Source organism: Pleurodeles waltl, chromosome 12 (assembly GCF_031143425.1).
Source record: "Pleurodeles waltl isolate 20211129_DDA chromosome 12, aPleWal1.hap1.20221129, whole genome shotgun sequence".
NCBI classification, from domain to species: Eukaryota; Metazoa; Chordata; class Amphibia; order Caudata; family Salamandridae; genus Pleurodeles; species Pleurodeles waltl.
Window position 1 is genome coordinate 44,629,123 of NC_090451.1, and position 26,343 is coordinate 44,655,465.

The window sequence follows — 26,343 nt, forward strand, 5'->3', positions numbered from 1 at the left end:
CGATAACCTACCGTCTGGTGTTCACACACACAGAACACACTACAGCCCGCCTCCTTCAAGCGTCTAGCAACGGCACAGAGTAAAGGCGCCGCCATTGGAGTATAAAGCTGCCATCTTGAAATCAATGCAATGCAACAGAATGAGTGAAATGTGGTCTACAAACATAATGCGACACACAGTTCATTAAATAGGTTACCCAAATGATATTCGGTAACATTAGCTGGTAATACAAAATGTGTATAATGCACGGATAACAAAACTTTAAACTCGAAGCAAAACTACATGTAACAATTTTGTTTCTAACAAAATATGCATTGATATTGTGGATACTACCGAAGTTAAAGACAAAAACATAATCTACGATAGTCGCCCGGTAGTACTTTGATTCAACTCTGCAGGTGTCTCTGATATTAAAGACATACGGAAAAAAGAAGCTTCACAAACGAGGCTTGGAACGCAAAGTGATCCGTCACGGCCTCTACAAAGAGCGCAGCGTAGGATTGGCTGGGAGGCTGTTATCCGTCCAATCAGGAGGCAGGATGTGGTAGTGTAGGAAACGGGGGGAAGCGTCTGAACGCAGGGAGCTTGGGGCTCCTCCGGGCTTGGGGCGAGTGAGCCCCCCGCAAAGGTGAGTGGGAGCAGGGGGTGGTTTGAAAGGGTGGCAGGGTCATGCTCACAACAGCACCTTAAGCTGGTCGGCAGGGGGAACCCTGAGTGATAAAAGATCCGCCTGGCCTAGAGGAGTGAGGCTCCTGCCTGCAGCAGAATAAAACCCGGGGGGCGCTCACTGCAGGACTGGGGCAGCCACGAGCTCCTCATAGCTGAATGGGAAAATCTCCCTGCCATCAGAAAGAATACAGACCATAAACTGCAGTATGGTGAGCTCCTGGCAGCAGGTAAATGCTCACTCTGGTGCTAACTAGCACAGACTGCTGTAATCCTCTCCTGTCTGGTCTTTCCAAGATTCCCCTCACTGCAGTAAAAGCAGCCCTACCTTCGGCAGCACGTTTTGTCTCTGGGGCCAAAATGAATCAATATTTTACCTATGTTGGTAACAGTTCACTTGCTTTCCAATGACTCCGGTTGTACATACAAAACAGCATGGATCACCCCCAGAGCCCTATACACATCCACCCCACATTACCTGGCTGAACACACTCAAGTTATTTGGTGGTAATAGACCATCACGGACTGCTGAGGCACTGCTGGTAGAAACCCCAACCAATGATTTACGGCTCACTCCTTTTCAGGCAGTGCAACCAGAGTTTGTAAATCTTGACAGAAATAAAAGAAAGAGGGCAGGGTGTGTTGGAAACCAGAGCAGCAGGTCCCGTCAGCACCAGGAGAAGGAGACAGCTCCCAGTGGCAGCAAGTGGGAAGGGACACTGCCTATTAGAAACAAGAACAAAGGCTCCTGTCAGCACCAAAAGGAAAGGACAGCTCCTGCCAGCAACAAGAACAGAGTGCCCTGACTCGAGAAAGTAGAAGGGGCAGCGTCAGTCAGCAACAAGAACAGAGACTCTGTCATCAGAAGGGGAACGGGCAGCTCCCGTCACTGGCAAAAACAGATCTGTCACCAGCAAGGAGAAGGGGGCTGCTCCACTCCGCCGCAAGGCCCTTTAAATAGCTTCAGTCAACAGCAACAACAGAGGCCTCTGTCGGTAGTAAGGAGAAAGATCCCCCTCAGCCGCGTGGAGCATAGGGCAGCTCTGTCAGCATCGCGAAGAGGGGTTCATTTCAGCGGTCATGGAAAAGGGCAGCTTCTATCAGCAGCAGAGGAAGGCTATTATGCCATTAGGAAGAACATGGGTCATCCATGTCTTAACAATGAGGAAGGGTGTTGTCAGCAGCAGCCTTGCCGCTCAAAAATGGGACGAGTGTCTGGCCATTATCAAAGGAAGTTGAATGGCCTGGGTTTAGGCATCTCGAAGCCTCAAATGAGCATGAGGAATCTTAATGCTAGCAACATCAGCAGAACGGAAAGGTGGGGTCAGAAGAAGAAAAACGAGGGGAACAGGGTCTTCTTATAAGCAAAATCAGCAAGTCACATTCTTAGCAGAAGAAGAGAAAGGGGGTGCGGGCTCCTTTCTGCAGCATGGAGGAGGGCGAAGCTCGTAGCAAGTAAGAACTGGGACAGAATACTGGCAGCAACAAGAAAAGGACGGGCTCCTGCCAGCAGAAAAAGGGAAGCAGTCTCCTGTCAACAGTAGGAGAGGTCAGGCGCTAGTCAACAATAAGATATGGGAAAGTTAACTCCCATCAGTAGAAGCGGCACGCTCAGGTCTACAGCTTTAAGGAGGAGTCAGGAAGAAGAAATGGGGCTGGGTTTAGAGTTGATGTTCAGAATCGTTACCTTATTTCCTGTGCCTTCCTCCCCCGCCCAGTTTACCAAGCATCTCCTAATGAATCCTGTGAAGGAGTTGGAAGCTGAGTGCTCAGGCTTCTAAACTGAGAACGGTGGCCCCAGCACACAATGCTATTGGTTGTCGCTAGACATATAGGCCCATATTTATACTTTGTACAAATGTATTTTGTAAGTTTGCGCCGTTTTTGCATCAAAAAGCGGCGCTAATGCGGCGCTAAAAAAGTATAAATAAGGGCCATAGTGCATGTGGATGGATTACAACAACATAAATAGCATGTGCCACAGAAAAGGGGCATGCTAGCTCCTAGAAAGACGGCACAGAGACAGATAATGCTATATTTTGTCAGTCAGGAGACAGCTCATGGTTTATAAAACGCTTGTGTCACATTGTGATTTTGAAGCTTTACAAATGTATCTTGTAGGAAGGCAGGTCTTCACACAGATGACAGGAACCATGTTATTACGAGGTAGTAAATTTTTTATTTTATGGAAGGACTTTAGGTACTGCATAAGCTTTTGTCAATGCTTCACCACACTTCCCCTAACAGGAATTCCATCCCAACATTACAAGAAAGACCAAGGAAGCACCTGGATAGTAAACCTTCTGAAACCCAAACACCCATTTGTCAAACCTTCAGATTCATACGTAAGGTTGATTGTCCCCAGTAGGCGTAGACTTGCATAAAGGCACACAAATACTCTCATGTGGACATCCACCCACAACACATACAAATCCTCTTTAGTACACAAGGTTTACCGGATAGTACACACCATCTGAACACTCACACATGCAGATAGTCCACAGGTTAACAAGGCCACCGCCCTACATAAAACACACCTTCGCCCTCAAACAATAAACCTATGACTACAAGTCACTTTAGAAGGAAAGGGTACTCTCCTTCCCCCAACCGAGCATAAGTGCATGTCTGTTGCACAGACATATATGCACATGCACAACTCTTATTCATGCAAACTGGTTGTTGGAAATTACTGCAGTATGTCCTGAGAACTTTCCAACATTGGTGGTATGTGTATTCTACCTATCGTGGCCACAACACTGTAGACCTACACATCACGTCTTCCTCCTAAACCAGCCGGTAGACTCTCATGCATTCCAGATAATTCCCATGAACACTCCAAGTGAAGCTGGCATCTCCAACCAGGCGTGCTACACAACTCTACCCAACAGTACAGGTCAGTAGTAGCCTCACCCTAACAAACTAGACAGACTCGCCTGCGTACTACCTAACCACACCAATTCCCTAAAACTACACATGTGCAAACAGCTGCTAGTGCAAGGGTTCTGACCTTCCCCTGATAGCAACACCATGAGCCATTGTGCACAACAACGCACATGAACATAGACACAACCTATTCAGTGCTCTTTCAATAGCACACACTACACAGGCTAGTACACGTATAAGTCGGAAAACTGTTCTTAAGATTCCCCCCTTTTCCAGTACAGTGTATGCAACCACACAAACACACTCTTAGGTGACAGTGACACAATAAAACATATGCAACATTAAACTGCTAAAGTTTAAAATAACCTTTTCAGAGGATTAGAACCCTAGTGAAAATACAAACGTGCACATACATGTTTAGCATCACTTAAAGGAAACAATCCCTTGCTTAAATTATCACACCAACACACCGTAATGTATCATTATAGTAATGTATGTAAGTAGAGGGTAGAGTCAACACCGAGGGCTGAATGTCAGGGTTGGGTGTAGGTCAGTGGGCTGTGCTTTAGGAAGGCCTAGTTTTTCGACAACTCTCCCTCCTTTTCCCTGCTTCTAGTACATTATATTTAAAATGTGAATCTGCTGGCAAATGTGAACGTTTCGGTTTGATTCTGCTGCAGGCTACATAGGTTCACACTAGTCTTGATATTACTGCTGCAGACACTGTCACAAAGTGCTTATTATTGACACATCTTGTCCTGAAGCTGAAGTTCTGCCCATGTAACTACAAATAGCATACCTGTAAACCGCCCTGCACGATTCAATGACATTGTGACACGTTATGACTGCAGCAATATTGCTAACCATAAACAGATGGAAACCTTCCTTGCGGGGGACACGACACTACATTACACTACTCTGGAACTGACCCGGCAGGTAATAACTCCCTACATCAGAAAACCTTTTTTTTCCTCCAAATTCTTCCAGCCTAATTCTCACTCAGTACACCCTCTACACAATAATTATATCCCATGAAAACATTAGCTAAGCGGTACCCTACGTGTGGTCAAACCTGGGGGCTTTCCCTGGGGACACTGTGCAAAGGTGTGGCTAACCTGTGTGCATACGAGTAAACCTCCGCAACAACTGATACACGAGACCAGGGTTAGGAGCACATCACAGGGGAACGGGTTTGAATGCTAACCAGATTTTTAGAGGATCCTTGGATAAGTTCCTTGAAAGTGATTCTCTACAATAGGTGTACGGTTAATGTACTTCGACTCGATCTCATTAGAGAGAAAAAGCAGCTGATAGAGGATAAAGTATCAATAACACCTTAACCAGGCTCTGTGTGCCACATCTTCCATACTTTAGGGCCACCTGTGGTCGTCAGTGGCCCACTGTGTAAATATTGCACTAATATCTTGCAATATTTTCTCGCCATAAGACTGCGTCGGCCACTGAAAATTGAGTTGGAATTTTCAAGGTAAGATGCATTTGTTTGTAGTTTCTGCAAGCCCCTGGGACTTTCTTTCCTCTGGGGCACTTATGTTTCACAGAAAGACCTTAGAATCAGCTGCTTGGCAAAAGAAGAGGCTTATTCAGGTGAAAACAATATCTGACATCAGCTGGAAAGTCTCAAGGACTAAGTGCACCATTCATCTCTGTCCAGTTGCTACTGTGTAGAAGATTAAACTGAGCAACAACAGGTGGTCTTTGAGGTTTAGGTGAGGAGTGTTTGAACACTGGGCTTATCTACTTATGGAGATTAACGGTCTAAACCACTAAGCAGCACCACAGTCGCTTGAGTTGCTTTCTTCTAAGTGTCTAATATAAGGCAAAAAGATCCAAGCTGTCGCCATCTCTCTCGCCTTTCATTTTATATCCCATTTCTCTCCTTGCTAGTCTCCTAGGCACGGACATTCCAGTAAGATCAGGATTTACAATGCAAATTCTTTCCATGCCTTTAAAGAACGGACCTCTACAGTCCGGCAAGAGAGGCGTGCCTTCTGTCAATCACCTGCGGAGTACAATTTCTGCGCATACAGAAGTAAAAAAAACATTTTTTAAGAGATGCACGATTGGCGGAGAACGCGTTTGATTCTCAATAATGTCCAGTATATTGATTTCAGAAAAAAATAGGCACTCTCTCCAGAGACTGGCCATCTGTCGGATTTCTTATCCCTGATGCGCTGGATTCAAAAAGATCTTGCCTCCAGGTCCAGGCTCTGCATGAGTTACCAAACGCCCAGGTGGCTGCACAGTGATTTATTGTGTGGAACCTAGCTCACACTGAGGCAAAGCCAGCTTGAGAAGCCTGTGATGTTTTGATCTGAAATCCTTGCACTTGCTGTGTTTCCTGTGCCATCTCCTTTCCATGTGATACATTTTTCACTGACAACAGGTGAGTTACGCAATGACTCCCACAAGGGTGGTGGGTACGGTATCTTCCACAATTTTGCTTGAATTCAAGATGATCTCTTTCAAAAGGAGAACATTCACTTCCAATCAAACAAGCTTTATTCGGTCAATTAACCATCAACGCATCACAATACATTAAAAGAAAAAAACTCATTTTATAGCCTATACAACCATTGAATAAAAAACAAATAAATAAATATATACATATAAATATCAAGCTACTCATATCTAAAATCCCGGCTAGTCAATCATCATGATTCCTTATTTACAAAACAGTTACGTACATGCCATGGTGCCACTAAAAACTTACTAACTGCAAGAATTAGCTCATTAGAACTGTGGCCTTTTAAAACCCTTATTGCTGTGCTACATTTTTTTTGCCCCATTTCTCGTCATGTTTTACGAAACCATTTTGACTGTGGGGAAAAATACGCAGGACAGAAGAACATTAAATGTTCAACTGTTTCTGGGGCACCACCGCATACTGGGCATATGTCAGAAGTAGCTGTTGACCCCCAACTGCTAGTTAGGGGCATGAGCGGTAAGGTTCCAAAACGAAATCTAGCAAATAAACCTTTGCCCAGTAAGTCGAGCATAGTATCTAAATAAGGTTCATACTGCGGGTACCACTAAACTCAATAAAAAGATTCGTTAATGGATCGTGAGATTTACAACAAATATAATCATTCCTTACATGGGACCAATATACAGATTTCAGAACAGTTTTATGGGATTTCACTAATTTGAGGATTTTCCCAATAATCTCCCAAACCCAAGGTACGAAACCAGTTGGACACGTGTCTAACCCAAGGAATTGTTGCAGCATTTGGTCTCTTTAATAACTCAAGCAATGAGATCTTATATATATCCAATTCAGGGACAGTCCAGATCCTTATCCAATATAATAAAGGTATTAAAGCAATTAAATCAGCTACTCGACTTAACCCCAAGTCAAGAAACATTGGTGTACTGCGAGGGCACGCAATCAAAGCCCTCGCAAAATTGTTTTCGCCCACAGTTAACCTATTACTATTGGAGGATCCCCATACCTCCGCCCCATAGACAGCAGCTTCCCTGCGCCTTAGCCCATTCACTTGTAACAACCTGATTTCTCTGCCTTGAACACACTTCTACAGCTCTTACTAATCATGAAAAAGGATCTGGCCCCCTAATCGCACAAATGCAAGGATGTTCCGCTTTTAACTATTTGGGTTCCCTGCTATTGACATTTGTTTAGGTCCTGGCTCACTTTTCCATTTGGGACTTGAGAGGAAGGGACGCAGACTTTACTTGTTTGGCATAAAATGGAAACAGATTATTGATTTTTCCAAAAATACATCTGTGGGAATCTAATTTCACTGGATGCATTTTGTTTCTGATAAAACATTTTTATACAAAGCCACTCACTCTATTCATCATGCAAAGAATTCATAGAACAGCCCATAAAATGTCAAATCGGTTTCAATTCTGAATTCTGTAGTAATCTTTACAAAAAGACCAACTAAATTCAGCTTCAAAGACCTCTGCACTGTACAACTAGCCTCCTGGGTACAGTTCCGGGCTCCTCACTTATGTTCGCAGTCAGCTGAGCCAATACGCCGGAGTCCAAAGAAACTTGCATCACCCACTAATTCACCAATTGGTTCCTTAGTCAACCTATAACAAACACACAACTTATCCTCTATGATCATTTTGCAAGGACTTCATATAAGTACATTCTCGGAACCCTCACCAATCCATGCTTTGGTGCACTCTTTCCCTCATCTCAGCAGGGGCGGCTCCTCCGCAATGGGTGAGGTGCGTCACCTCGCTGGCTAACAGCCAGCATGTGAAGGTAGGGGTGGGGCTGGGCCATGGGAGGGGGATGAGGAATTGAGTGCATCTAAGTGCACGTGTGCTTAACCGTCCGTCTTAGGCCAGCCAAACACACATGAGCACTTAGGTTTCTCCAGCCCGGCTGTGCACACAGCCAGGCTGGAGAAACTGCACAGACTCCAGGGTTGTGTCTGAGCAGCTGTTCGTCACGCTCAGTCCAATCCTGATGCCTCTTTTATGCTAACATGAAAGCAGTACCAGGATTGCTGAGTAGCCTGTTCTAGTGTCCCACTGAATGTTGGGACACCAGAACAGGAAAGGAGGACGAGCGAGGCAGCAGGAGTCTACAGCGGCAGCAAACAGTAAGGTGTATTTTTTTTATTTTTTATTCATTTATTCCCCCTAACCCCTTGGTTCCCCCCCCCCCCTCCCCTCCTCTTGATATTTGCGGCAGCCGGCGCTGCATCTCAGGTGACCACACTCAATCCCTCCTTCAGACCACCCCACCCACTGGTTCCTTTTCAGCCGAGGATTGAGCCGAGTTCCTGGCCCAGCAGTTGACAACATAATTAGCGGTCTCGTTCTGGAACTGGACCCAAATCTTCCAAAAAGTTCTTCCGACCATCCTCCCTAGTGAAATAAACAATAAACTCCCCACTGCACAGGTCAGTTGGCATTGCATTACATAGTCGCATGGCACGCTAAAATCTACAAGAACATCAGATAGCACAAGCAAAACATATATATAAATCAATATGGGGGCTTCCCCCAGACCCAGCACGTAATCCACTATAATCAGTGACTGATAATGATTCTGTAAACGCAGCTGAGTGTTGCTCCTTTAGTACCATTCAGCCTCACGCATGCCTACATCAGGCTCAGTGACTGATGCAGAGATGGCTGAAGACCGCTGGGTATAATATTTGCTTATTCTTTAACCGTACAGAGCACCAAGTACGACTAGGAGCTTTCATCTCAAAACTATCACCTGATGATTTCCACACTGCTAGGGCTGCCACTCACAATGTCCACAGAACAATCTCTCCTTTCACTTCTAGGCTGGCGATGCCCAGATTACCTTGACGTTTTGAGCATTTCAGGAGTGTTACTCATCTGGTTCTGTCAGGCTTAAAGACGAGAAGAACACGTCAGAGGGAGTAGTCTGAAACATACTGCATTGAATCCTGGTAGTCGAAGGTCCATGTCTTCTGCTCATTAATACAAGGCTGTAAAAAAACAAAAAAACAAGGATATCCCTTTCCAATTATGACAATTGCCACCAATTAACTCACAGGCCCATGCTGTTGCCAACCACGCTTCTTTAAAACGATACTGCTACAGTCAGCCTTTGTTTCATCTTTGGGGTCTTCTTGATACTGATGGTGCCGCCCTAATCAATGTAGAACTCGACTATGCCAGCGTCCTTACCTAGCTTACCTCAAAACCACCAATGCCTGAAGCCCAAGCTCCATGCTGACTATTAAAAAAATAATGAAGACCCCCTCATTCCGAATAAAGTCCATTAACTTTCAGACCAACCCGGGATCTAGTTAGTTTTTTGCTTGTTTGCTTACCGTGATATTCCATGTACAGTGACATTCAAAACACCAAAACGTCTCTGGTACGCCTTCATGCAGTGATCCATTACAGCAGTCTCTAAATGTGGCTCATACGAAGAGAGATGCTTCACGCAACAGGTTCCAAACCCTTGCATCTAGGACCATATCCACATAACACTTTGCCCCATTTTCTTTCCTCAGTGACCACCACCTTCTCCCAGACAATTTGAACTCTGGCGCTGAGGGAGACCACACCCAGGAGAGAAGCACATCTAGATACGGTTCAGTTTGTGTTGTGGATAACAAATGTAAATAACATAGTTCTTAGATCAGGTAAATTTGTAGGATCCACCAGACACCCTTTTGATGCCACAATTATGGGAATAGATTAGATCCCTCTGAAACATTTTAGATATTTGTGAACGTTCTCAAGCCTTCAGGGCTAGTGATTCAATTATATGTAACAACGCCTGAAAACAACTTTGTGCCAACAAGTGTTTGTCTATTAATCTGACATTACAGAATGTTGAACAATCACACCAGACTCATGCACATCTCAAACCAAGAGTGAACATGTTACCAAGTTTGTGGTGCATCATTTGGTGCGTCTTGTGGTCTTTTCAGATATTTAGTGCCTGTTAGAGGTTGAGTGGCTAGAGGGCAGCAAAGAGGTACTATTAAAATATTGCAAGAGGTAGCTTTAACTTAATAGTTTTTTATTTGTTACATTTTGCAGGTGCCATTATGTTTAAAAGCCATGGGATGAGAAGTTCAGCCCTGGCCCGGGCGCAGGCTCAGCTGTCCGGGCAGAGAATTCCGATGGCCCCCAAGGATACTAACGAGGAGCTGCAGGTGAGGGCCACATTTTCACCCTCTAAAAACAGAACCATAACCTGGACACCTGCCCTTTTTCTCAGCCTCATCCCTTTCATACAGATTTTACTTATACATTATTACGTTTCCTTTCCCACTTGCCTTAGATGCTCGGTCTGTCTGTAGAAACTGTACTGAAGTGGTATGGTACAGCCAGAGTACCTTTGTAGAAAAAGTAATTAAATCAGACATGCCGCTTTCCTGAAGATATTGTGTTTCCTCTGAGCAATGTTCCTCTGACTTTGAAAGGTCAATAACATTATTCATATTGGTATTTATATAGAAGTCCAGATTAATCTTATCAATAAAAGCATAACCAGGGGGAAGGGAGACTCGTGTCTAAAACCTAAATGCATTTTTTTTTTTATGTTGGAGTCTAAGGACATGTTTTATAAACTGATTAAATCGCAGAAAGTGCATATTTTCCTAATGGTGATGGTGAGTTTTTTGTTTTTTATTGTTTTTATTTGTATTTTTCTTTTTAAATGCAAATACTCTTAGCTGAAAATTAAATTGTAGGGTCTTTTTTAAAAAAAATTTTTTAAACTTTTTTGAAGAAACCCTATTTCAAAACCCATAGGCTCAAATAAACATATTGTAATTATGCAGGCAGCACTGTTACATAAAATGAATTATTTCTCACAATGCAAAGTCTGTTTTATAGTTATTGCGTTTTTCTTTTCTAGGAGTACATGAACGCACTAAATAAAAAAGCCAGCGTATTGAAACACAAAAAATCCAGTGTACCTGACCTGAGTGATTTGAGTGATCTTTCCACTGACGGTCTAGAAAGCCCAAAAAACACAAAAGCTAATGAAGCTGTCGAACCTCTTAAAGACTCTGTTGGTCAGAGCAGGTTCTTAAAGAAAAAGCAAAATGTAGAAGAAACTGCATTATCGTCACATACCCGATCGAGCATACAGAATGACAATTTGCCACAACCAAACTCCACCCAGGTTCGCCCTTCCACAACCAGATCGAGTGCGGCCTTGAGGAAGCTTGCAGAACTGGAGAACAAGATCAAGAGCAGGAAGCTGGAGGTTGAGCCTTCGGATGTTGACTCTGATCTGAGGACCTCTGATGAGCGGCCATTTTCTGCCAGGTCTGGCAGTGATCTGAGTGGCAGAGGCAACCGGTTTCTAAAGAAAACTGGTGTGGATCAGAGGCTTCCAGGAGCAGAGGTTCAGGACCAGAAGAAAGTGAATGTTCGCCCTCCCGACCAAAGGAGAACAGCTGCTAAAAGAGAGGTCGCCCTGGAGAGCGACGAAGAGGAAATCAAAAGACTCATTGGGAGCTCAGTGGAATTTTCTGACGAAAATGACAACTGGTGGAAGCGTCCAAGCTCTACACCGCAACAGAGGTTTGGCACAAAGGTGAGAGCGATTCTAGATGATCCACTGTGTATGTTTTAACTGACCCTGGGTTTGACTTCCAGACAAAAGTGTTCTACTGTGGTACATTATAAAATATCTTTAAACACTTAGGCCCTGATTTATACTTTTTTTGCGCCACATTACCATACTTTTTTGACGCAAAAGCGGCGCAAACTTACAAAATACAATTGTATAAGTTTGCACCGCTTTTGCATCAAAAAATTACGGTAATGCAGCGCAAAAAAGTATAAATCAGGGCCTAAGTGCATGTGAGCCAGTTCCATGGCATTGAGTCTTGAAGCCAGTAGTCATGTGCAATGTGCAAAAACGAATTTCAATGTAGTAAAACAAGTTGCAAATGTTTTTGTGACTTCCACTGTGGATACTGCAATTTCATACTATTCACAAGGACTAAGAGACCCTCAAAAAGGCTTGTCCCTTTACCTCTGCTTGTGAGGAAATATATGCATACTTTGCAATCACTCATGCGTTCTCGAAGCATTGAGCGTTAACCAAAGTCCCTTGTCAGTCCAAAACCATCCACAGTTGAAGCTGTCCCTTAGGCAAGGCTCCTCTGTGCGAATGGCAGCTGTGAGCCTCTGGAGGAGCAAACCTCTGTTGCATGATCTGCTTCAAGCTCTCTCCAATTGTATCCTGGCATCCCTTTACTAAATTGGTACTTTCTTATGGCATTGCAATAGTTGTCCCTGCAAGGATCTTATGGTAAAGATTTGCAGATGAAGTTGTGCCTGATGGATAAAAATAAGAGATTTTTGCAACCAGTGTCTTTGTGCTGTGCTAGTTTGATACATCACACATACACCACTAAGAACTGGTCAACAAACACCATGCGATCAGGCTAATAATACACGTGGCCCTATCATTGTTTTACCATTTTAATGTTTGAGGCGTATTGACGGTGACACACCAAATAATTGAACTGTTTGAGCGCCCTTACATGGTTACCAAACATCTAACCCCAGCTGTTCTAGAATTACTTGTTTAATTATTTTATTTGGATACTTGATTTTTTTTTTGGCAAAACCAATGTGCAGTGCTCACATACTGATTGACATCCATTCATGGCACAGGTCGCCGGTACATGGAGTATGTCCTTCAGTTAAGCTTCTATTTTGTGTTGGCATTAAGGATCACCAGAACCATCTGTCTCAATGGCTGTGATCATGAGGTTATTCACTCTCTTATTTAGTCTCTCAGCCTGGTGGCAGTGACTAAGCACTGGTGCAGGGTGAGACGTAACGCTCAAGCACGAGGTGGACTACAGTCTTGTGCTTTCTAAGCAACATCCTCTCTTCAACATTACTGAAAGAAGGTATATTTTCCAAGTTTGCAAAATTGATTCAGATTCAAAATAATTGTTTTATCTTTTCATCCCGGAAGGGATGTGTGATAATGATTAGTGAGCCATCATTTCCACAAGTGCCTGGGTAGTAGGAAGCAGACAAGATATGCCGGACAATGGCCATTTACACACAAGCCTTGTTTTTGACTATTAATAATAAACCTTCGAGTGCAGGAAGGATCGTCTGCATTCCCTAAGACAAAACTTGTCTTAAGCAGCTGAAAAGACTATGGATAATAAGGGTTGTCCAGAAACGCATTTTAATCGGTGAGCGCTTTTAATATTCCGGTCTCATTTTTGTTTGCCTTTTTCCTTTTAACTTTATCTTGCCTCCCATAAATTTGATGCCATCAAGTTGTGTTCTAGTGATGATTCTCGCCCTTTCATCAAATTAAAATAAGCACGCGTTTCACCATTTGATTTTTCCTTTTGGTTAACATATTGCTAGGTGAAAAGAACACCTTCCCCTCCTACAAAAGGCTCTCCTCGGAGAAGTTTGCACCGCACAGCATCTTTCCACAACCAAAGCTCTGTTCAGAGGGCCCCATCCAGACTCAGTTCCCGAACCCCTTCACCCCCAAGCAAGGGCACCCCAAGGCATTCTAGAAGAACGCGTTCACTATCCAGGTCACCCCTGTCCTCGGTGAGAAGCTCTCTCAACAGCAACTCTACACCCAGGTTCAAGCTCGTGAGCCGAAGTCGCACGCCCCTTTCTGGAAGAAGTGACATCAAGTCGCTCGACGAGCTGTTCTCTAGAGCATCAGTGATCGACAGTGTCGCAAGCGAAAGTTCTACTGGTGAGTTTCTATCAGACCATGTATGCGTGTTTTTTTCAATTTTTAAAGGGATTTAAATGTTCTGTGTTTTCTGGGAAATATGTTTTCAATTGTGCTTTCGTGTAAATAAACTACTCTCCAGCTTTGTGCACTGTGTGTATTGAAGTGTTTCTCTGTATTTAGATAAAGGATGCTGATCTGTTATGTTAGAGACCATGGGACAATGTTCTGGAGTTCACGGTTGGGTCACAGGTAAAAACATATCCACTGTATAGCCTAACATGACCAACAGCACATATTTACTGTAATTTTTGGGTTTGTTGGACATGGATTCTCCAAGATATAAATAGAACTTTCTTGTATAATATTGTGAAATACAATTATTTGCACTGTGATCAAAAGTAGCGTATGTCAATACATGCTCATTAATGTCCTGTAAAGTCTGCATTGCCAATTACGGCAACCTTGTGGTGCACTGGACAACTTCAAGCTGTAACTTCTGGTCTGCAACTGATTACAGGTCTGCATACATGACTCACAGCCTTGGACCATACCCAGTAGCACACAACCATTTACTTGAAAGCGACTAACATAAATTATGTTCTAGTGCTACCAGTGGATTTTTAAGTTAATTATAACTTAACATGAACCATAGGTGCTTAAACTTTATGGAGTCATGTACGTGAGGGTATTTGTAAAGCTAGAGAGAGAAATGAAAATGGATGAAGGCCTAGGAATATGAAAAGGAAATTTTGCAAGGAGGTAAAGTTTTTGTAGGAAATGTTTCCTGTTATTTAGCGACATTATGTTCTCTTATGAAATTGGTCTTCAGCTTTTTGGTTTCTATACCATGATTCCCCTGACTTTTTTTTCCATGAACTGTCCACCTGAGGTATGTGTTTTCTCTGCTATGTATCCAGAGTGATGTTTCTTGTGGTGGCTTTTTATAAGTTGCAGATACTCCTGAAAGTGAAGCAGGCTTGGAAGGGGGCTGCTCTCAAACACTGTACTTAAATGCTCAATGATTGGCAGACTCGTGGACCTAGGCAGAAGCACAATCTTGGCTAGATCAAGTCAATCTGGTTCTGAAATGGTGCCAAGCTTACCTTTAGTCTTGACCCCTTAACCTAAGTGAGAATCCTATGTAAACACCTTCTAGTTTGCAACACAACCCCTTGCACTGCATGGATATTGCATATTGTATCCCTCAATTCGAGTGTCCTCTGTCGACTCCAGTGGCACTCTTGACAGTGTCGCTCTTGCCTATTTTATGGCAAACCTTCAATGACAAATTGTTCCCATCTAATTCTTAATATTAGTTCTTTAAATCCAGGCATTTCTTTAAGAGTAGGAAGGTTGGAAATGTATATTGACCACATAGGTGTTCCCTAACGGTTCACATGGTGTAGCACTAGCTTACTATTTGGAATAGCTTTTTCCAGAGCGGACAATCTACTGCCCCATCCCAGAACATTGGCTTGTAGACAGACTTTAATGGCTTTCTCCGTTGGAGTCTCTGTATGCACTGGGGAAGTGCTCTTTATTCATGTTAAATCCACCGATAAATAGCTTACTTTCTTCAAGGAGAGGAAGAAAAAAAATGAAGATGGCTTCTACAGTATGGGACGTTAGAGTTGGGTCATAAAGTGCTTTCCTGATTCAGCCTATGATTGACACCTAGAATGTTTCTTCAAGTAAACAAGATGCTTCTCTGACCACAGTCAGTAGATAGCAGAAGCACTCACAACACGTTTACTTAGACTTTACTCAAATACAAAGCCATTGTTACAGGTAAGTAACTGTTTCCTTTTTAATCTTGCCATCTATTGATTTGGTGCTCTTTTCATGTTACACATTCCAACAATGACAGGAAGTCTGTAGTCAGTGTCAACCATTGACTGTAACTTAGCATACAAAGTCCGGTGTGTGTATGCATAACTGAGCACCTGCCTAATCCTGGCCAATATTTATCATTATCAGATTTTAAGATGAACATCTTGAGTCTTGACGATTTAGCACCTAACATACAGTTCGACACGCCAAGAAAGTTGGATAAGATCCAAAAAGTAAGTATCTATTGTGGTTGTCCTTTCATATCATTCAAGTCTAACATAAAACGCTAGTTTACTTTTACTACGATTCACGTTAACAAATGTCTGAATTGTTTATTGAATATGTTGTGTTTCTGTTGGGGTACTAACACTATAGGATGGATTGCTGTGGCTTAGATGGACAGGGCCACTTAGGCGAAGGATTTACAGAATGTGTAAATGCATATTGTTGTTCTAGGACACAGAGTAACCATTTTAGAAGTCCTCTCCATGTAAACCACTCATAAATGGACCTGGATATCTCTAAACATAGCTTGCAGTTGTATAAAAAGATTTGGAAATAACAAGAGGACAAGTGCAGCCGGGTGCAATAGGCAATAAGTGACCTATTTAAAACACAACTAGTATCTTGAACTCCTAAATAGACAGTGAGTGCCCTCTTGCTCTTTAATGAGATTTCTAACTAACTATGTTTTTCCACTTTCTTTCTAATGATGAGAAATATGAGTTTCTTAAACCTAATCTCAGAAGTTTATTTTATTTTTTATTCTGGTTTGTAGTTTAAAAAATAATATATAGTAATTCGATAGACACTGTTCTCTAAATCAATGATAGCTTTTAACCATGAAAAGCCTGAAAAAACTAAATGTATGAAGCCGAGTGCCTCCCTAAGCTATATCTGTAGGGAGTGTAATGTATTTGTTACAGGTACCTGCACCAGTTAAGGACCCTTTTACAATACTCTGCAATAAAACAGTCTCTTTTTTTAATGAGATTGCGTAGCCAATGGTAACATACTTCCATTTTTGGATACAAAGCTTTCACTCTGAAATAAATGTTTCATGCACTTCGCAAATGATGTTTAAAACCTTTGTGAAGATGTTAACGATGAAGAACTGGGATAACTAACTGTTCTCCTGTATTACCTCCAGTTCTGTATGGAGATGGGGGGGCGATTCAAATTTTCTGAGAATTGAGGATGTTTGGATTTGGATTCTACCTGATTGGAGGGTAGAAAATGTTTGTGACTCTAGCCACTACACGTGTGTGCTTAGTGAGTTATTTCTTGCACCCAAGGATCTCTGCTGTCGGTTACTGTGCAGAGGCCCTGTATTGAATCACCTTTTACTGTTAGTATTTAGACGCAAGGCCATGAAAAATATTGTCAATAACTAGTGCACTGTTGAACAATTTTAGTTTTCCAGGGATTGGGGAGGCCTGGGATCATTTGTAACTCTTACTAGTATCCTTGCAGCATTTTGGTTTTTAAATGCAGATGAATTCCTGTAAGAATATACATAAGTAAAGTGTGATCGCTAGTCCTATGTAGGGGTCTTTCTCCAAGAACGACCTTTGAGTTTTCTGAAGCACTCGTATACGGTGAAAGTACCAGCTTTGAAAAACTCAAAGTACATCATACTTCGTGATCATGTTTTTTTTGTTGTTTTTTTTAAATAGAAAAAAAACGGACAGGTTTTTGACCCCCAGATGGACTTGAGGAAGGGCGACGGGGAGAGTACGCTGGCATGGGTTTCAATAAATTGTGCTTTGAACAGCCTAGCAGGGTTGTAGTTGTGACGTTGTTGCAGCTCCATCGTTTGGTGTCCATGTGTGATTTGTGATGACTCGGAGAGCGCTCTTGAGTTATCAGAGTCTCCTTTCTGTGACAGCAGAACATTGTAGTAATTGCCCAGTATGTGGTTTGTGGAGAAGACCCACATACACATTCCGTTTAATAAAACCTCTGTGCGCAAACCATGCCCACAATACATGTCGAGGTAGGCATCAAGTGCAACTATTACCACTTTTATACACAGTTTCCATTGAGGTAGGAATACCAAAGACATTTTTTATAAATTGTTCTTCACGGGACTACACCCTACCTGTAAGGGTACACGTTAGAACCACTTGTGCATCCAGTGGTTTGTGCTTTAGAGACGCCGCCACACTGTGTGACTCGCGGAACAATTACACTGGGTTGCACTGGAACCTTGATGCTCCTCTACCGAGGCTGAATTAGGTGGCAGAGGGGTCACTGCATACTGTAACGTTTCAGCCCATAGTGTTCAATTGCCCTCTACTTTCTCATCTATTCGTGCGTATTTCCTACGCCTCCCCTCAGCACTGCCCATTCATCTACAGCGCTAATCGGGGCCTGCATATTCGTTCCCTTATTTTCACCCAACATATGGCTATCTGTGTTCTAACTACAGAAAGCCCTAATGATTAAAAGCGACTATTAAGCTTTTTATTTTTGAGACAAAGGAAAGCCCCTAGAATACTATTTTCGAGTGAAATTTTTATGAGGCTCCTTGAAACATCTTTCAATCTCCCTATGATCTTCCCTCATTCTTGTTCAACATCAACACAACTTCAGACCATATGCAGGACAGCAGCACTTGTAAATTTACATCTAGGGGATACGGCAGGTCTGGGCAGGTAAATACGATGCAGTTTGAGGTAATTATGATGTAATACATGAGTGTGGCAATTTGAATCTGGAATTACTGGAAACCTCCCTCACCTGGTCACATGCCCTTCCCCACTCTCCATCTGACAAACATTCTTGTCTGTCCTCCTCCCATCCTAAGCTTGACTTCAAAACCAATGGAGCCTCATCTCCTTTAACTGCATCATAGAGTTGAGACACCAAGTCGATCACATATCTGGCATGATTTCTAATATGTGCAGATGTCTTGCTTTAGTTAGCTTAGCAAACTGCAGGAATAAGCCTGCAACCACACCAAAACGTTTTTGTGCTTCCTGGAATTTAATCTAGCCATCTTTAGGAAATGTATCACCTAGGTTGACTCAACCAACCTCCTTTCACCTCAGCATGGTCATGTTACTACTTATCTTTATTAAAAGTCTGAAACTACCAAATTAGTAAATTCTTGGACAAATGGAGTTTATGTAATACTACTTTTACCAATGGTCTCAACAATGTTGCTACCTGTTCACACGCACATTCCTTAAAAACAATAATTGCCTCTCTGGACGATGACCCTTTGGTGTTGTGGTGTGGTGTATGAGGCTATGTTACCGTATTCATTATTTACTGTACAGAATAAAATGTAAGATAATGGTAATATAATTGATATTTCAGACAGAAGAAAAGCAATCAACAAGGTCACAAAAGAACCAAATCATCCAATCTTTGGAAGATACTGACATTCTTCCTAGTGAAGATTTTGTGAGATTGAGCAGAAAGATGACCGAGGACACTGATTCCGCAAGCGAAATTGCAACTGAGGCTGACGATGATGTGGAAATCTCAGAGCATTTAAATATAGACTCAACCCCTCGTACAAGGATCAGGTTTTCAGGCCCAGGGCAGACTTCATCCCTGCAGGGTGAGAGCACAGCACGAACTGCTTATTCCGACGATTTTGAAAAATCCACCCATACTGCAGTTACCAAGGACATGGACTCTGAGGAAACCATGTCACACCCATCCAGCTACTCGACCTCCTCCAGAACAGAGGCTTCATCTCTCACGCCAAAGTCACCGGCTCTCTCCAGCCCTGTGCGGGTCAAAAAGAAACGAGGAGCAACTGAAACCAAAGCCGCGGTTAAAGAAGTGTCTGTTCAAACTAATGATCCTGCTTTCATCTATCACTGGTCAAACCGTAAGTATTTAAGGGGCTAAACATTCGAGAAAATATTTTAATCCCAAGTCCGCTTCATTGGATTTCGAGTCTACTCACCCTTCCCATTTAGCAAATAATAATAAAACAAAAGCTTTAAATTCACAAGAGCACACACCATTGACTGCTTCTTCACAGAAGCTTCTAACTACTCTTGGTTCGAGGACAGACAGAAGACCCCTTGCAATGATTGCTACTTGTGAGGCTGTACAGCTGACACTTGGTCCCAAGAAGCAACAATACTTCAGTGCCAAAATGTGGTTATATTTAAAGAGTAGTCTAGTATTATATTAGCAATGATTAGAATCATTTGCTTATTTATGTATAATTCTTGTAAAACTCCTGCAACAGGACTTACCAGAGTGCTTTACACAGAACAGAACAAAACAATCGACAATACAGGGAGTGCAGAATTATTAGGCAAGTTGTATTTTTGAGGATTAATTTTATTATTGAACAACAACCATGTTCTCAATGAACCCAAAAAACTCATTAATATCAAAGCTGAATATTTTTGGAAGTAGTTTTTAGTTTGTTTTTAGTTTTAGCTATGTTAGGGGGATATCTGTGTGTGCAGGTGACTATTACTGTGCATAATTATTAGGCAACTTAACAAAAAAATATATATACCCATTTCAATTATTTATTATTACCAGTGAAACCAATATAACATCTCAACATTCACAAATATACATTTCTGACATTCAAAAACAAAACAAAAACAAATCAGTGACCAATATAGCCACCTTTCTTTGCAAGGACACTCAAAAGCCTGCCATCCATGGATTCTGTCAGTGTTTTGATCTGTTCACCATCAACATTGCGTGCAGCAGCAACCACAGCCTCCCAGACACTGTTCAGAGAGGTGTACTGTTTTCCCTCCTTGTAAATCTCACATTTGATGATGGACCACAGGTTCTCAATGGGGTTCAGATCAGGTGAAAAAGGAGGCCATGTCATTAGATTTCCTTCTTTTATACCCTTTCTTGCCAGCCACGCTGTGGAGTACTTGGACGCGTGTGATGGACCATTGTCCTGCATGAAAACCATGTTTTTCTTGAAGGATGCAGACTTCTTCCTGTACCACTGCTTGAAGAAGGTGTCTTCCAGGAACTGGCAGTAGGACTGGGAGTTGAGCTTGACTCCATCCTCAACCCGAAAAGGCCCCACAAGCTCATCTTTGATGATACCAGCCCAAACCAGTACTCCACCTCCACCTTGCTGGCGTCTGAGTCGGACTGGAGCTCTCTGCCCTTTACCAATCCAGCCACGGGCCCATCCATCTGGCCCATCAAGACTCACTCTCATTTCATCAGTCCATAAAACCTTAGAAAAATCAGTCTTGAGATATTTCTTGGCCCAGTCTTGACGTTTCAGCTTGTGTGTCTTGTTCAGTGGTGGTCGTCTTTCAGCCTTTCTTACCTTGGCCATGTCTCTGAGTATTGCACACCTTGTGCTTTTGGGCACTCCAGTGTTGTTGCAGCTCTGAAATATGGCCAAACTGGTGGCAAGTGGCATCGTGGCAGCTGCACGCTTGACTTTTCTCAGTTCATGGGCAGTTATTTTGCGCCTTGGTTTTTCCACACGCTTCTTGCGACCCTGTTGACTATTTTGAATGAAACGCTTGATTGTTCGATGATCACGCTTCAGAAGCTTTGCAATTTTAAGAGTGCTGCATCCCTCTGCAAGATATCTCACTATTTTTGACTTTTCTGAGCCTGTCAAGTCCTTCTTTTGACCCATTTTGCCAAAGGAAAGGAAGTTGCCTAATAATTATGCACACCTGATATAGGGTGTTGATGTCATTAGACCACACCCCTTCTCATTACAGAGATGCACATCACCTAATATGCTTAATTGGTAGTAGGCTTTCGAGCCTATACAGCTTGGAGTAAGACAACATGCATAAAGAGGATGATGTGGTCAAAATACTAATTTGCCTAATAATTCTGCACTCCCTGTAAAACATGAAATAAACACGTGATACTCTAAACGATACCGGAGTAGCATAGGGATGTAATACCTATGTAGGCTTAATGGGACAGACATTCACCATACCATAGTTTTAATTTTGGTGTTCCCATGTTTTCCCAAATTTACTCTATTTTCAGTACCCAGAATGTTTTATGCTGTAGTGTGGAAATTTGAGAAATATCTATAACCTGAGAGAATACGTTAGCGAGAAAATGTTAATTCTTGAAGTTTGAAAGTTTCCAGCAAAGAATGCTGAGTGAACAAGGAGGCGACTGCTTCTGTGGCAGGAAGTCTTTCTGCTGAGAACCTAGCAAGCCATCAGATTCAAATTAATTCCCTTTGTGAATTTTTCCCCAGTGGCTGGCTCGGCAGTCCTTGGTCCAGCGCTTGGAGGTGCCTACACCGACCCTGTTCCCATCGCCAGCCACGTTGTAAGCCCGGATGCGGTTGAAGGTAAATATTTAATACAAGAATGTAGAATTGTTTGACTGATCTGACGTAACTGGGCTAGCGTTGGCTGTGTAGAGTAGCGGAAGATAATGGTGTGTCCAAGATTGGCGTAATCCTCACAAATCTTGGTGGTGGTAATTTCATCCACTTTTGGTTTGTTGTCATATTTCCAACAGCTGAAACGTCACCAGGATTTTTCCCCCCACAATTAATACACGCCATCCACAGAAGTCTGATCGTTCTAAATGAAGCAAGGAGACACTTTAGCGTGTTGGGGCACTGTCCAGTATCAGCTATTCATCCTCCTGGCATAGAAGCTCCCATAGGAGGGACAGTTGTGCCTGTGTTGCCACTGCCTTGCTTGTGTGCGTTGCCAAACCAAACCCACTGAGTGTCTTGCAGTCTCTGACTGTGACAGGGACAGGGACAGCAGGGGTTGCCCACGACCATGTCCTTTGCTTCTCTTACATCTCTACACACACCGAGGCGGGTGGATAAGGGAATTTTAACAGTAGCAGCACATCATACCAGTATCTGCAGCCCGCTGCTGCTCCATTGTTTTCAAAGAAACGCTCAACATTTCTATATTCTCACACGCATTCTATAATGACAAGCAAACAACCAGGTAAAATGGAAGTCAACAATTCAAGTCCACTGATCCGCTGGTAGATATATATATATATTTGGAACATGTGTCCTGAAACTTGACATTCTGCTAGCTTCAGTGGCCTCTTTTCCACCTTATCACCTTGACCAAGGATACAAGGATTCACTTTTAATGATTTATTTTTAGATAGCAAAACTCCCCCACAGGCCCTACGACTTGGCTCATCCTCCTAGGACCTACTTGGACAGCTTTTGAAAGCGGACAGGCGACCTGTAGTTCCATCGCTAGACAGGGTGTCTTATTCCTTGTCCCGTTTCTAAGGCCATATCTGGTTAGATCATCATTCAGGGTTGCATTACGCTACATTTTTGGCAGGAATAAAACTTCTGGGGCTACCGGGCTAAGTAAAGGACCCGTGGAATGTACCTTTGCTTTATGTTTCCGCAATTAATGGCTGATTCTGAAGTGACTATGCTTCCCTAACTTAATTTTCTATTTGCAGCAATGACTGCTTATAGCCCAGCTGTGTTCGCCTTAAACGACATGTTAAAGCAGCAGTTGCTGTTGACGCAGCAGTTTGTGGAGATGAGCCGGCATCTTCATTGGGCAACGCTGGAATCCTTGGAGAGTGACTCTTACCACTACATCACACTGGAGGAGACCAAGGAGGTAACATCTTCTCTGCAAGGTTCCCTTATCCTTGCTCATGAGCAGGGGAAGAAAAATACAATGATGGACCATTAAATGCACATGACACAACGCATAGTCACACTTACGTTTGACATTACCATGTCAAGTCACCAGTGAAGGTTCCAAGATCGCAATCCACACTACGCAGCCTTAGAGAAGGAAGAGGGGTCACTCTAACAGTTGTATGGGACTTGCTTGGAAGGTAGTGTCATCTTTCTCCCACCATGTACATTTTCCAAGCTCCTCTTGGCCAAAATTCTTCTGCTACAGTTTTATGCTGCAAATGGAGTCCACGCATCTCATTTTCTAGGTTTTATTTTAATGGCCCAATACTTAAAAACCCTTTTATGGGGCCACATTTGTCTTGCGGTCACCAGTTTTGTACATTCCATGTGGCCTGCATTCTATTCAAGGATCTAGCATGGTCTGGCATTAGCATTCACTGTGGAATTATTGCAAACTTTTTGTGCTGGCTCTTACCTCACATATGCCTTCGAGTATGTTGCTGTTACAAATGGCGTGCTCAATTTTCACTGAAAAGTTTGCTCATGGAAAAAGTGTGGGTAGTCTGGTAGAGCAAAAGTTTGTAAGTATCGAATTTAGTGAAGAACATACAATAACCATACCTTTTGTTTTGCAGTACATTAGAAAACACAAACCTTCATCGTTGACACCAGAACAGGCTCTGGAGGATGTTCTTCAGGAAATGAGAGAAGGCCAGTGATAAAATGCAAATAAAGGACTTGCTTCATTAATAGGCCTTAAACGAAGATACTATTGTTCAAATCAGACCAACAGTATTATAAGCAAATCTAAGTTGCACACATCTGTAAGGAAAACAGGTTTACCTACAGAAAAGTTAGCCTAACTCTCGAGAGGAAGTGAGTTTAACTACTTCCGAGTCTAAATTGTATGATGAAATAACTGATCTCCTTTGCTCAGGTCCGTGTTCTCATCACTTGCAATACAAAGCTGTGTGTGGAATGTGAAACTGTTTGGACTAATAATTTGTTTCTGCCTTTCTATCTGTCCCAGTTGTCCACCTGTCAATACTAGGGGATTGACAAGATAGCTGAATTCACTGTAGTTTCACAGATCATTTGGACAACAGGAGTTGGGTGGTCTCACGTTGTTCCAGGTGATACCACAGTTTTATTATCAACACTATCTAGCCAGGATGGTCCTCTTGTGATGCTCAAGAGCACGGAAGCTACGTCTGGTTAAGGAAGAACTGCTTCCCTAGACCAGGGTTCTGCAAAGTAGTCCTGGAGAGCCAGATCCATGCCAGATTTTTAGCATATCTACCTTTAGAAAAATGTGGATTTCTGAAACATCTTGTTTCTAAATGTGGATATACTAAAAATCTGGCATGGACCCTGCTCTCCAGGACCGACTTTGCAGAACCCTGCCCTAGACCAAAAGCTCTACCAACCAACCAAGCAGCAAAACAGGACCTTGCCTTTAGGGAGAAGTAGAACTCCACATGCTTGTTCCATTTCCCCAAATATTTACTTCCTTGATATGGGGAAGCCCTTAGACATATTCTGCCCAATCGCAACATTTTGGTTTCAGGATCCTTTGGAATAATCGCTTACTGCTAGTATGCTGTGTGCCAAATACAGACTCCAATGTAATTTCAAGATACCACAGGGCCATTACATCTCAAGATGTGAGCTCTCAGCAACCAACAAAAAAGGTTTATAAAACTGACTCTGCTTGGAGAAGGTAGCAGACCCAACAAGATCAACCAGCATGCAGGGCAGCACTCTTCCTGCTGTCTTACGCCTCATGAGCTCCCAAGGAATCAACTCACACGGAGGATACCATACTGCGCTGGATTTTGAGACCGTGCTTTGCAGTTCTGAGACAATACAGTGGCTACTAGTCTTTGGGAACTGATGAGCAGTCTCACCTGAAGCCCTGATGTTTTCCAGAGCCAGACTGGCTGCAGCATATTTAAACCGTGTTCGGAGCACAAACATTCATCGCTTATAAAAGGAGCATGGACCAACTAAGGTTACACCAATCACCAATATTTCCACATCGTTGCCTACCTCTTTTTGGACCCAATTATGTGAATGGATTCAGTAAATGACGTGATGTCTAAAAATGGCAACAAAGAGTAAAGTGAAAAAACCCAAAGCTGTGCAGTGTCTAGAAATGTTCATAGTGCTGGAACTATCATAGCTTTGTATTATGCAATTAACGAAACCCAGAATAAAATGTCATGACTACACAGCTGTTTTCTTGAGGTTATAAAAATGCTGACATAAAGAGTGTTTTTAACTCAGAATCTGATCTATTTCAATTTACTGCTTTATGCCAGCAAGCAACAAAAAAGGTAAAAAAATGACATTTATATGTAACCGAAGTGAGATTACTGTTTAACTTCAGCACACACGTACTTGATGCTACACACGCCAAGAATCCCTTTCGTATGTATGTGATTCACAGCACAACCTCAATGGAGCGAGAAAATAAGGCTGCCTTCCTGCCAGAGGTGGGTAGAGCATGCAGGAAGGGGAATAGGGGTGAACTGGTTGCACTTGGCACATCCGACAAGTGCACTTACACAGAGGTTGTACAGAAAGCGTGCAACCTGTTTATACAGTTGGTGGGGTTAGGGCTGGGGTTGGGCAAGGAGGGTTCTATTCAGAATTCACTGAAAACTAAGTAATTACAAGCTGAAAGGATGATATGGAGGATAGCTCTGACAGGACTGGACAGCGGGAGGGCATGTGGTGAGGTCCTTCAAGGCATTCTAGTTGGTTTAGGCTCACTCAGCTTTGAGGATGGCGTCAAACCTGATTTTGAAGTGGACCTCTGTTCTGGGGCAGGCATGCCAGGACCTTGGTGCTGAGATGGGATCTCTCGACAGCAGGCTTGACCATCTGGTATTGAGGCTTCTCTGGAGCCCAATTTGGCTTTCAAGGCAGCGATGGCTCTGGAACAGCAGCTGTTGCTGGTGAATCCGTTTTTGCACTAGTAGGAAAAATGTGCTCTTGAAGGCTATTTTTGCCCTGGAACTAAGGTGCTGCTCAAAGTCGAGCCTTAGATGAAAGATCCTCTGGGAATGGTGGAAGACTAGGTGCACTCTCCCCTGAGTGTGGGCTTAACTCGGTCCCTGGAAGTGGATCTTCTCCAAAGTCAGTCATCCTAGTCCTCCCTTATGCCATCCCAATACGTTATTTCGAC

At 42.9% G+C, this 26,343-nt stretch overlaps 1 protein-coding gene across 1 annotated transcript; it reads left to right on the forward strand.

Moving 5' to 3' along the window:
- Positions 1–518: 518 nt before the first annotated feature.
- Positions 519–25,384, forward strand: C12H19orf44 (chromosome 12 C19orf44 homolog). The gene is made up of 9 exons (XM_069216955.1): positions 519–628; positions 10,081–10,196; positions 10,904–11,590; positions 13,402–13,750; positions 15,710–15,795; positions 18,887–19,409; positions 21,759–21,854; positions 22,961–23,127; positions 23,789–25,384. Exons 2-9 carry the CDS (start codon positions 10,089–10,091, stop codon positions 23,870–23,872), a joined length of 2,100 nt encoding a protein of 699 aa, XP_069073056.1. The 5' UTR covers positions 519–628; positions 10,081–10,088; the 3' UTR covers positions 23,873–25,384.
- Positions 25,385–26,343: the final 959 nt, after the last annotated feature.

Bases quoted from the DNA above. Each gene is read 5' to 3' on its own strand.
- C12H19orf44 (XM_069216955.1), top strand. From the start codon at position 10,089: ATGTTTAAAAGCCATGGGATGAGAAGTTCAGCCCTGGCCCGGGCGCAG. The intron at 13,751-15,709 runs GTGAGTTTCTAT...TATCATTATCAG, and splicing joins CGCAAGCGAAAGTTCTACTG to ATTTTAAGATGAACATCTTG. The intron at 19,410-21,758 runs GTAAGTATTTAA...ATTTTTCCCCAG, and splicing joins CATCTATCACTGGTCAAACC to TGGCTGGCTCGGCAGTCCTT.